Genomic DNA, 13,166 nt, shown 5'->3' with positions numbered 1-13,166 from the left:
AAATTATTGCAGATGTTTATTTAGCAGGCAATGGCATAGAAAGCAGTTGTTCTGAGAGATATCAAAGACGATTGTGCAAAGGAACTTAAGGGCTGGAATAAGAAGGGGGGGAGGGCATGGGGTACTGGTGAAGGCTGCAGTGAAAAAATGCAGCATTTGCAAGGCTGAATTTTTACAGCCATGTGCAGACCCTGTGCATAATGCCTATATATTGGTGTGGTTTCGCCTTCATATTTTTTGAGCATGTGAATACATGTGCGAGACAATAGGAACATTCTACAACACTGCAGGTCTGCGGCCTCCAACCACAGTTTGCACATTAAACTACACATGCCTTTGCTTTGCCAGGGCTCATAAACATTACACATCTTAAGGTGCTGCATGTATGTCGTTTGTGATAAGCATTGAGTCTGTAACGTGATTGTGGGTCCACTTGCTAATTCACGCAGGTAATGGAGCACAGAATGTCTGGTACACTGCATAAATTTCCAAGAAAATTCCCCACTATCATCCAATCAAAATGATGTGGCAAAATTGTGAAAGGAACAGTGGGAATCCACAAAGTTGTTCAGAGCACATGAAGTTTAGGCAAATCCCATACTGTACATCATCCCATCCTGGCTGAACCACCATAATGGTCAGTGGACGTAGGTGGAGCAGGTCTCCCTCTGTGCTCACAGACAACCTCTCGGGGCAATGAAAGCAAGGCTACAGGGGCAAAGTGCATGCAAGTAAGAGCTTTCCTGAATAGAGTCCCACATTCTCATCGGTGTCTGTTTACACTGAAAACATTACAGACTTAATTTGTTGCTGCCGAATATGACAAAATATTCCACAAAGTGTTATATTTTATTTATTTTCCTGCTTTTCTAATTTGTGTTAAGACAAATGCAAAACCGTTGCAAGCGACCACTTGCAACGGTTATCTTCGTGCCACGTTCAACAGCACGAACGATGTCCATTTTTTTTCTATGCTGAGCACCCGGTTTTCGTTCTAGCTTGCACGACACACCAACATGGGCCACAACACTTCGACTCTGGCATGGCGCCGGAATGATGCTGATGTTAATATGGCTTCACACTTCCAAGCGCCCTTTGCGTTTGTGTTTTGAAAAGTGCAAACACTACGTGTTAACTGATATGTACGCAATAAGCTGGTACGGTTTATGCGGATGCAAAACGTATTATGTTCAATGGCCGCTGAGTTGGGGATATGACTTTACTATTTTTAAAATGAAACTACTGCCAAAGGTAAGCAGGTACAGTTTACGAGGTTTTACTGTATTATAAATGCAGTGAAACGTGGCCATTATAACCATTAAATTGTTATACCTGGGATCATTAGAGGTTAAGTTTGACTGTACTATATGCAAGTAAGCATAAAAGGAAGATGTGTTACAGATAGACTAACATTTGGCATAAAGATTTAATTCCAAGAACGCATTATCTCTGTAGCCATGACTATACGTTAAAGGCCAAGCTAGACTTAGCACACACCAAACCTTTCACATAGCAGCACTCCTGTGCAGCCAAAGCAACCTCTAGTGCAGACAGTAATGCCAGGTTTCTCTCTTGGTACAATCACAAGAAACTCCACAAGAGGACAAGGAAGAGTGCAGGGCAGAGGACGGCAAATACCCACGGTGATGCAGTTGTCATAGGCGTCTCGGACCACCTCATACTCCACTTCCTTCCAGCCCTTCAGGCTCCTGTCCAGCAGGACTTGGCTGGAGCGGACAAGTGCTTGAGTCACCAGGGCACGCAGCTCGTCCTGGTTGTGTGCAAAGCCTGAGCCCAGGCCACCAAGGCAGAAGGCACCGCGCACCAGGATTGGAAAGCCTAGCTTCTCAGCTGCCGTCAGGGCCTGTAGTCAAGCAGCAGGTGGGAACATGGCGAGGATAACGTAACAATTCTTTTCCAATTGAGAAGAACAGCTGGAGAAGCTAGCAGGTTCATTTTTAAGGATGGTTTACTAATTGCTAAATACAGGAAATGGATAACACACAAGGACACACAGACGCACAACACACACAGTTTTCTTCATGTTCTGCTTAATGTATTGTCTGTTCCCTGTCTGGTGCAATTAGTAAACAGTGTGTTCCAATTCTTTTCCTTTTCAAGATTTAAGATCTGCCTACATCAACAATGCGATCGGCCGGTCATGAGCAGTAGATGATAACAGAACAGGATCAAGTGAAAATAATCATTGCGATATGCCAGCCTGAGGTCCCCTCTCAAGCCACGCTGGAATTTATGGGGTTTTATATCCCAAAGCCACTAGCTGGCTGCGAGAAACACCCCAGCAGAGGGCTCTGGATTGATTTCAACCACTTGGGGTTTTCATCGTGTACCCAATGAACAGCATAGGAGCATTTCCGCTGGGGTGCGCAAATGGTATTAGCTTTGCTATTTTCAATTCACATTAAGATCAAGAATAGTCATGGAGTCTCAGGAAAGAAATACTGATGCAAGCAACACAAATGTCTTGCTTTTACGTAGCCTACGAATCTTGTCTTGATTTAGGCATTTCATTATTTGGCTAGTTTCACCATGCTTATGTGCCATTAACCCTTAAGGGTCATCGGAACAAATATATGGTAGAGGAAACAAATTCCAAGTGGTCACAGCCGTACATTTTTGGAAGCAAATGAACATTTGAAAAAACATGTCTTTTTGGAACAAAGCACCACCTAGCATACCTCCAGGGTTTCTGCAACCTTCCGTGACTTATAGAAACAATTTTTATGGCATTGCTGCCCCTGCCTAATGGCAAAACTGATATTTCAGTTCGTTCTATAGTGGCTGCCACAGCAGTAATTTGAGGGCATTCTCACGTTGCCTAGTTCACAGTGTAGTGCTTGTGTACAACATTTTATAATTGGCACTCTTGTGTGTGTTGTTTCGAGCTACGGCCAACAGAAAAATTGATCTCTATCTCGTTTTCTCTCCCCCAAAACGCGGCCGCCGGATACTTGCCCGCATGGCTCTTATGCAGGTGCAATTAGTCAAACTTCAATTTAACGAAATTCGCAATGTAAAGAACTATTTTCATTTCCCTATCTTAGTTTCACTAAAAACCATGTATTTTTTTCATGATTTAACAAAGTAATTTCGTGATAGTTTTGATTTGCTGAGGCTTTCCGCCATTTCGAGCATCTACTTGGAGTCTGTATGGTTAGTAAATCTACAAAAAAAAAAAACTATAAAAATGTTGGCCGAAGCAAAGGTTATTTGAAGTGCCCTTTCACATGAAAAGTGTGAGCACCAAAACGGCCATTAAAGTGTGTGTGCTGGGATGTGAGAGGCAGGATACACTGCTTGTTGCATTAGTAAACAACTTGTGGAAGCCATGGGGCATGCAGCAGCTCGTAGCACTCCAAGGAACACAAGCTGATGATTCCTTCTGTGCAAGGTGAGGGAGTGAACGCATGGTAAAGGTGATTAAACAAGCGCTGCCTAAGCACGCCTGAGACCGTGACACTGCCTGGGTGTGCATGACGTCGACAAAAATACGAACCTCAACTTGTGTAGTTGTCTCTTTGCTAATGCCACCAATGCTCCGCCTTTCTGGCGGAACTGTGACGTATCTTTTCTTTCTTTTTTTGCTCAGGACTATGCTTTGTTACACAAGCTGTTTGCAGCACTGTGGAAGGTAGGGGTCTCTTAGCCAATCAGGGCTGCAGGAGCACAGCAAATAGTCCATCAAATATTTGAGCAGTTTAGGACTTGATTTAAAACATTAAACACAAAAATTTAAAACAGTTTGGAGTGACAATTTTAAAGTATAGAGAGTGCCTTCAGTCAGTCCGGGAGCTGATAGCAATGACCCGCATGAACACAGCTCCGTGGGGGCCTGTTACAAGGTGGCGATGCGCAGTCTTTCAGCAACATGGTGTCGCTCAATTCGGTTGTGTCCCCTGTGTGCCGTCTGTCGAATGTGCATTGTTTCCCCAAGCTGGCGAAGCAGACAGCTTTAAATGCTCTTGAAAAGCTTTGCGTCAAGTGCGGAGGCAGTTCAAGCTTGAATTTGCTTATCAAAAGGACTGCAAGACTCACCCAGGTGAGTAAGCCAAAGCTCTACCTGTGGACGACAGAGACGGAGAAGGCGGGCAGAGTATTGTGGTGGAAAAGGCAGTGAGTGGACAAAGGAAGCTGGATGGTTTTTACCTGAGTGTGTTGCGAAGGGTGGTGCACGACTGCTTCTAGAGAGGGGACATTACGACTCTCGCCAAGGTGGTGCAACATTTCAAGGAGGAGGACACGCTACCGGCTGTGTCCACAGCAACGATGCAAAGGATGCTGAAGAAGCTCGGCTTCCAATACAACAAACGATCTCCGAATGCACTGCTGATTGAAGCGACGCACATCGTGCAGTGTCGCCGCCGGTACCTGCGCCAGATAGTGCAGCTGCAATGCCAGGGTAGGTCAATTCTTTTCACCGATGAAACATGGGTCAACGCCAGTCACATGCGTAATTGGGTGTGGATTGACGGTACTATCCAGTCTGCGCACTGTCAGGATTGGGGGCTCAATCCCATTGCTCGAGATCCGTTGCCAAGATTGGAGTCCGGCATGAATTCGAAGGTAGCTGGCCCATGCCGTCGTCCAACTTATCCACGCTGAGGACGTTGATGAAGGGAAGAACTGCTTCTCATCGAGAACGAGGAATATGGGTTTATTTACAGTAATTAAATCGGTCTAACATAAAAAAAAAAGTGTCAGTCCAACATGACTGCACGAGAGAAGTGTATCGAGCATCCGCACAACAGCAGTTTTTATACACTCGGTCCGCCGGCGATACAAGGTGGCGACTGTTCGTTTACTCATCGTCAACTTGCCGCCGCCCCGCAGAACAGTTTACGTACACATAGGCACACACATTCCTATGCCCGGCACCGGCGTCGGAGGGGTGCCGTTCCGGGAAGTATCGGAGCCAATGGTGGCTAGCTCGTTGTCTTGCGTCTGGTCGGAGCATGGGAAGCAACAAAAAACAATTTTCCCGCGGCAGCTTGCTCATGCGTAGCAGATCAGGTCTGCGCTGGAGAGCTCCGGCACCATTGTTCGCCCACCGAACTCGTTCCGTCACAACGGCGATGGGGCTGGTGGATGGAGGCGGTTTTCAGCACAAAGCCTGCTTCTTCGAAAGCCTCCTAGCTGCAGCGACAGAAAGTGGGGGATGCGCGTCTTGTCCCCCAGTCGTAATTGGGTGGCAATTTCGCCTTGCAGCTCGCCATTCTTAACAGCATGAAGCACATCGATCCGGACTCTTGACTGGCCTTCAGAATCCCAGTGGCAAAGGCGGAAGACCGATTGTGACGCATTGCATCAACGAACGCCGTTTTGCCGAAGGAACTGCGGAAGTCTTCCGAGCTAAGAAGAGCTCGGGTGACTACCACGACGAAATGACCGAAGACCACTACGAAAAGTGGTTCTCACAGAAACTTTTTCCACAACTACCACCACGTAGAGTTATCGTGATGGAAGATGAAACAATTAGCGGTGCTGATCTCAATTGTGACGAGGACGATGAATTGTGAACCCCTCTAACGGGATAACTTGATTCATTTCTTGTGCGCACACAAGTCGAGATCATTCAGTACTGCCGCAGTGAGAGCAGCAAAAATGAGAACGAGAATGTCTCCAATGAGCTATGGCAGACGCCCTAGTGGAGGGCTCCAGATTAATTTTGGCCGCTTGTGTGCAGAAAAAGAAATGGGGTCAGTCCCTTTGGAACGAGCGTCGCCGTCCAAAAAGAAAAAAAAAAAAAATCAAGAAGACACCAGCGCCACCTGCTACAAAAATGAGCAAGCTAAATATTAGTACACTTCTTTCACCACTGATGGAGCCACCTGTCATTATCATGGGTGACAGGGGCGCAGGAACACAATTTTCTGATGCACTCCATCCTGATTGGCTAAGCGGTCCCTACCTTCCACAGCGCTGCAAACAGATTGTGGAACAAAGTATAATATCCATATCTTTCTGCACTTTTGTTTTAAAGGCCAACTGCAACGAAACTTCACTTGGGCTAAATTGACTACAAATGCCTAGCATATACTCTCAAAGTAATCTCGGCAAAGCCACAAGACTGGTAATTGCCTAATTCTGTTATTAGCAGCTATTAAATAGCACCTATGCAGATGACGCGTGCACCTGACGTCAAAGCGGTAGCAATGTAAATGTGGTGAATATTGAAGAACTGTATGCAACTGTTTATCTCTCAGTTGAGCCATGTTGCACCTAGGCAGCCAGGCGCATTGCTCGCACATAATTTGTGAGTTGGCGGGAATTTCTCTGGGCCTGCATTCCCCCTGTTGCACTCGTAATTTGAGCTGTTGCAAGAATGCCTATGCGCTGCGTGGCCATTGGGTATATGAATACGTACTCGAACACAAGCGATAGCTGTAAAGTACACAGTGCTGAGTAGAGGAAGGCCAAACACATCTTTCCTGTCCCAGCCTTCAGAGCGCAAGTGTGCATCACGGCGCAGCAGGAAAGTGAGATGCGGACCAGCCAATGGGAACAAAGCATGTAAACTGCAGTTGATGAACCTGCACAAGCTACTTTTCAACAGCACAGTCACTTACTGCTTGGCAAACTCTTTCTCAGTATGACTATAAGTACTATAAGCCGCGACGGCTCACGAAAACCAAAGGTAAGTTGTATTCAGCGTCAATATTCTCAAGCGATCACTTCCGGTAGTGCATCAGCTTCAAGTTTCTAGATCGGATGCATCGAAGTAGACGAATGAAAGCCTTTCTGACACAGTGCCAGAAACGAGCAGGAACCAAACACTGCATTTGGCACGAAGGAGAACACAACGTGGCGGCCATGGTGTAGATGTGGCGGCAAGCCATGCAGGAATGCAATGCCATAGAATAAAGAACCAACTGGCAGATGCCAACAAAAGGAAATGGGCCAAGCTTCGTCATGGCCGCAGTCCGGCCTGTCTGGCTGTGAGTTTATGTACACTTACCGCCGAGCCCCTCTAGTCAGGTCATGACAAGCCTCAGCTACTTATCCTTTACTACAGATGGCGATAGTTGTCTGATCAGTCGACGAGTCCGGCGCTTCCAGCGTGCCAGGCAGCAGCCGGTGAAATCGGATACGTCAAGCCGGAGACGCTGAGATTGGTACAATTTTACCCTGCACTTTAAACATGACCCGCAGCACTAGCAGACAAGTGTGCAGTGAGAAAAGCGCTCCTTTGTTTGTCGAAGGCACAAACACAACACACTCACTTCAGTGAACCGGAACAGCATGCTGCTGGTCAGCCAAGCTAGTGCATGATGCACCGTGCTCCAGCTGCTCCGGTGTGCAATAGGACATGTTCTATTCTCACACCAGCCACACCAGACTGTAGAGTGTCGAATTTTGCCAATGCAGCGTAACTGCGCCATTCGTGGATTGCGTCTGCCGTATGCCACACTAGCTTGGCCACCCCAATGTGGTCTTCTTCGAGTAGAGGCAGAATGCATCAAGGTTCTCTGGCCCTGCTCAGGTACCTGCCTGGAGGCCCTGCTGTTGAACGTAGAGAACCAGATGAAGAAAATTGGCTGTGCTTGGAGAATACTTTGCATTCTCTGTGGCTAGCAGACGTGCGAGATCTGTTCGATGATACACCAGAATGGAATACAAGAACGGAGAGCAGACAGCATGTGGGCTGGTTCAACGTTACTAGACTAGCTTCAGTTTTAAAACTCGGCGCCGTTGCGCGGAACCACCACCCGGCCGCGCCTTCGTGGCGCTGCAGTCGCGCCCGGCTTCACTTCCTCACTAGCCGGCTACGCGGGCGGGCCGGACTAAGCGCGCGGTGCAGCGTATTGTGTGGTTCGTTGTTGAAGGCGAATTTCAGCAAGCATGTAATCCGCGAAACTGTAGCTTTCGCCGAGTTTGTTGAGAATATAAGCAGACGATGCCGACGTGCTGCGCACCTGGCTGCATAGGCGGCTATCGGAACGATGTCGACAGTTCGGCGCGCCGCTTTTTCTGTGCCGCCAGCAATGCGACGCTTCGCTCGGCGTGGAACAGAGCGATTCTGTTGTTGTTGTTGTTCTGAGTGGCCGTGGCACATACCCACAGAGGGGGATTGGCCAAGAATCGGGCGGTTTAATTAGGTGCCTAAAATAATAATGATAACAAGGGAGTTAACAATTTGGGCGTGTGAGTTAAAAAGTAAACGTTCTGTGTTTGGAGAAAAAAAGAAATAATCAGATGAAAACCGGGTATAAGATAACAATAATAATAATAATAATAATAATAATAATAATAATTAATAAAAGATGAGAAATAAAAGAAAGCTATGGTTGGGAGGGAGAACGATCAATATAACATGGAAATCGATTAGTTTCAATGAAGTAATTTTGGATTGCCAAGCAAACATTTCTGTTGCTGAACCCAACAATGGAGGCTCCAAAAGATAGGATCACAGGCACTGATAAAGTCAGACCAATAGAGCGAAGCGGGATTTCGAGTAGTCGTTTTCTTATAATAGAAAAACGTCTGCAAGACAACAAGAAATGGTCGATTGTCTCCGCTTCGCCACAGAATGAGCATAGTGGTGAGGGGACCAGACCAGACCTGTGGAGGTAGAAGTTCAATGCAGGTATACGGCAGCGCAGCTTCGTGATGGTGGACACTTCAGTTTTCCGTGTTCGGCAAAAATCTCTGTTCCAAGGGTGCAGGAGACGTCCGTACTCCACAGAGTTAGTAATTTCGGAGCCTGATACTGACTGTATAATGATACTCCTGCGAAATCTAGCTGCAGTTACATAAGCAGTCAAAGGGCAACAAGGAAGAATCGGGCCACTTATCGATGCCTTGGCTAGGGAGTCTGCAATTTCATTAATGATTAATCCTTTATGGCCGGGCACCCAAATCAATCACACGCTTCTCAAGTAACCAGGTACCAATGATTGAAATGTCCTCATCACGCGAGAATCACTAGAAGCAGTAAGGGATGAGCACAATGATAAAAAATCGGTAACTATCACGGCTGACGTAATTGATGGTCCTAATTTGCGTAATGCTAGCACCACGGCCATGAATTCGGCTATTCCTTGTGCCGACCAGCACACGCGCTCGTGCCACTGCTCCCACGTTCATCGTCGTCTTCCACAGCTGTGTGCGTTGCCGTTCATCATTCCAGCGTAGAATTTCACTTCTGTCATCGTAATAGGGAGGCCGCGTTTACGGTGGGAGGGGCCATTGCTTAAGGCAGTATGAGCCACTCATTGTCTTACGTAACGGATAGATTTAATTTCTGAAGAAACTTAATTTCGAATAATCGCAAATCGGGCGAAGGCAGCTAATCACGCCTCCGAGCAAACTCGAGACATCGAACGCAAGCGACAACGGCGGACTACGGGCATATCGTCAGTGACGTCGTTCGCTCCGTCGCAGCCGATTGTGTGTGTTACCGCATAATTCAGAAATACTTTAATGAATCCTCTAGATTAACCCAGTGATAAACACGGGCCGCACGTTTCAGCTTCGCTGGTTAACCATCTTCACGGAGTGGAAGAGCAGATGATATTTTTGTGTGTGTGTGTGTGGCTTGTGCGTTCAAAGACTGACCTCATCTTTCTTTTTGTTGCGCTTCTTTGGCGTGGAGAGAAGCCTCGGTGGGAATGAAGATCATCCTACAATCACACACTTTGGCCAAATGTTCAGGCTTCTGAGCCTAAACTGCGCGAAACGTTAAGATGACAGGAAAAAACACAGCTTCCGCGCTTCGCTGTATGCGTTTCTTTCTTTCGTGCAGTTTACCCTTATTACAGTATGAACCAACTGGCCCGATAAATCTTATTGCTGTAGGTGGATACCGCTTTCTCATGGTATCACTAATTCGGACAAGGGAGAACGCCAGCGAGCGTGAAACACGCGCAAACTGCCCGTCCGCACGGGCTGAAGGCTGCGGCGAGGCGTCTGCAGTGGAGCCCGATGGAACGGCGCTGCCATCTGGTGGCTGTCACAGAAGTGGCGACACCGGCTGTAAGCGCGCGGGCGGAGAGTTTTACAACTGAAGCTAGTCTAGTAACGTTGGGCTGGTTCTCCACATTCTTCACTTCCGCCGGGCAATAATAGCAGCATTTTTTTCAGTTTCAATATGAAAAAAAAAAAACCTCGATTTTTACGAGCTCTTCGTGACGTATTGACCTGTATTTCAAGAGTAAAATATTGCACAGAGGTTACTGCATGCCTAAATTACCTGAAGCTGGCCTTGTTACATTGTCGAATATTTCATTGCAGTTGGCAGTTAAATTTGTGGGTGCCGGCTACGAGCACTAAGCGCGGTCAGGCATGGCGTCCAAGATTTACGCTGCAGCATGATGCAAATCTCTGACGCCGTGAGCCATGTCAGTGCATTGCACCCGATATGATATGCATAGCGCACGCTGGCACTCACAGTCATGCCATTATGGCCCGACCTTCTTGCAATTTGTTTATAAGAGTGCTTACTAACAAAATACTTTCCACCAGGAATCCTCCGGGAATCTGTGAAGTTATTTTTACTGCTGAAACTTTAAAACCTCGAAATAATGAAATTCACGATTTAAAAAAGTTTTTGGTGCAAGTACAACTTTGTTATATCGAGGTTTGACTGTACTTAGTTACGGCGGGTGCTGGCAAATCAGTGGTGCTGCCCCGACTTTTCATTGCATCTTTTTTTGCAAGGCATCTGACAAGTGATAGAAGCTAGTCTAGCAATCAAACAAGTGATTACTGGAAGTTTCTCACTAGCTTCATTCTTTTGATGGGCCCGCACAATTGAGTTGCCTTGAAGGTGGTTACATGGCATGCATAACTTTTGCTATGGCTGTTTGTCCTGGGGCTGCATTCTCTACAATCCACTTCATTATTCATTCTTCTTTTCCATACAATGGTTTAGATGCAACATTGTAGCCACTGCGCCACTGTCTTTGCTAGCATTGTACCCTCGGCATGACACATGGTAAAATTTGAAATTTAAATAGGAATGGGTCGAAATGCGAGCTCTAGTTCTGTTAAACCTACTTAAAAAATAAAGCTATGTTGCGTGAATATTATCACATGTGTAAAAAAATAATTATGGTATTTTATCCATGCATAAACTATGTATAAAGAGGCACACGAAAGAGATTTGTCACTTCATTGTTACCTAAACATTACAATCCAATATCAATCATTTCAACTCGAAGGGGTCTCAAGATGTGTTAAAATTAAATGGAGTTTGAATTGAAGGAAGCTCAGTGAATGGACAACTTACGTCCAGCGCCACATTAGGCAACACATGTGCACCAGGTTAACACACGAGTGACAAGCTCGAAGTGTGGCTTCCTGGTGGGAGTGACAATGAAGCCAGCTGCCATGAAGCCGCACTTCTAGGCAAAATTCTCTATGCTGTGAAGCACCCTCTCAAGGCAAAATTCTAATAAAATCTCGAAGGTGACTTTTGTCCCTAACTTTTTTGAATTTTCAGTGCAGGTTATACATGCCAAATACGGTACTGCCATATGGTAAAGCAGGGCATGGTTGCGCTGCCCAGCCCTCCTCCCTCCCAATGAAATACTCACCAAAATATGGTTGCTATGGCCTGGAATCAAGTACAAGATTACGTGCCTAGCAGCACCATGCCATAGCCACTACGCCAACTAGGCTAAGCAACCTAGGAATACCTTAAAAGAGACACTATAGCAAAACAAGTTTGTCTGGACTGTTCCAATTTCTCTCCAGGTAACCTTGTAACGTTATCATGCAGGATGATGACTTGGCTGCAAATAAACAGTAATTTGAGGGGCTGCCCAATTGCCAAGCAATTAATTTCCCCTGCATGTAGCTGCACTGCCAATCTCAGAGGCCATGCTCTGCCAAGCATAACCACCTGCTTTGAGTTACAGCCAACATGACAGAGAGCGCCACATGTCAACTATGGCACCCTAACCAGCACTATCAGAGCAGTGTGAAGAAATAGCGAGTCCCATTCCAAAAAAAAATGCAATGAAAAATTGGCTGACCACTTGCCTCCTCCACAGTGTAGACAGCACAGTTGGGCACGACCTGCTCGCCGATTTCCTCGACCAGTTCGGCAAAGAGCTTGCGGTCCTCAGAGTTGATGATGGACTCGATGGGTGTGCCCAGCACGGCCACCCCATAGCGGTCTAGTGTGCCGTTTTTCTGTAGCTCCACACCGCAGTTGAGCGCTGTCTGACCGCCAAATGTGAGCAGAATGCCGTCGGGTCTTTCGGACTTGATCACCTCACCGACGTAGTAGGGTGTGATGGGCAGGAAGTACACCTTGTCCGCAAGCCCTGGTGATGTCTGCACTGTTGCTATATTGGGGTTGATCAGGATCGTTTGGATCTTTTCTTCCTTCAATGCCTTGATGGCCTGCAAGAAGAATAAGGCACAAGAAAACCATGGCAATTTGCAGCACATTATCTTAATCTCTGTCATCATCAACAAACTTTTACACAGCATTTTTGCTAATCATGTACACACCGTGGGATCTCATTATTGAACCTGTGCAACTTGAACTGATGCTATAGTCCAGCCAAAATGATGTTTATTTCAATGTGTGATAACTAGGGCTGTGCAAATATATAATATCAATGAATCAAATATCAATGAATCGAATTGAATAGTGAATGTTCAATATGATATATTCGGTGTAGAGAAGAGCGCAGTACTGCATGTTACATGCGTCGTGGAGCTTCTTAAGCTCATGCTGCTCAAGTTAGCGTTTCACTTTGCTTTCACCGTAAAAGGACCATCGAGCGCGCCGCGGATGGGCCACCCCGGTTGGCACGGTAGTGGACTTTGTCAATGCGAGTGCTCTACGTTGTTGGTCTGATGCAATGACTGCAGACATAGCCCCAAATGCCGCAATTCGCAGAACGGTATCGCATTGGCCAAGGCCACATCTGTCAATATAAGGTTTATCCAAGTCGACAGGACCAATTGACATGACAATCACGATGCACAAAGGGAATGGCAACATAAGCAGCATGTATTTTGTAAAGTGTGAATATCGGGATGATTACCCGCTGATAGGCATGCAGATTGCATTGGTTACGCAGCGACGAACTTCCCATCGCTTCAACAGTCATCAATATAACCCTTATAAATGACCTCACAACTGATCACATGATGAGCCGCCTGTAGAAATGTATGAGCGGCAAGCACTC

At 46.5% G+C, this 13,166-nt stretch overlaps 1 protein-coding gene across 3 annotated transcripts in view; it reads right to left on the bottom strand.

Moving 5' to 3' along the window:
• r (carbamoyl-phosphate synthetase 2, aspartate transcarbamylase, and dihydroorotase rudimentary) overlaps nt 1-13,166 on the bottom strand; it is a 187,027-nt gene that overhangs the window by 119,366 nt on the left and 54,495 nt on the right. For all 3 annotated transcript variants that reach the window (XM_070541176.1, XM_070541178.1, XM_070541177.1), the window contains 2 exons: nt 12,004-12,369; nt 1,643-1,864 (listed from right to left, as the gene is read on the bottom strand). In XM_070541176.1, the coding sequence (XP_070397277.1) occupies nt 1,643-1,864; nt 12,004-12,369 (588 nt within the window). The remainder of the gene's footprint in view (nt 1-1,642; nt 1,865-12,003; nt 12,370-13,166) is intronic.

This window comes from Dermacentor albipictus, chromosome 6, assembly GCF_038994185.2.
Source record: "Dermacentor albipictus isolate Rhodes 1998 colony chromosome 6, USDA_Dalb.pri_finalv2, whole genome shotgun sequence".
NCBI lineage: Eukaryota > Metazoa > Arthropoda > Arachnida > Ixodida > Ixodidae > Dermacentor > Dermacentor albipictus.
Note: the sequence above shows the minus strand (reverse complement) of the source record. Positions and strands in the feature narration are given on the sequence as shown.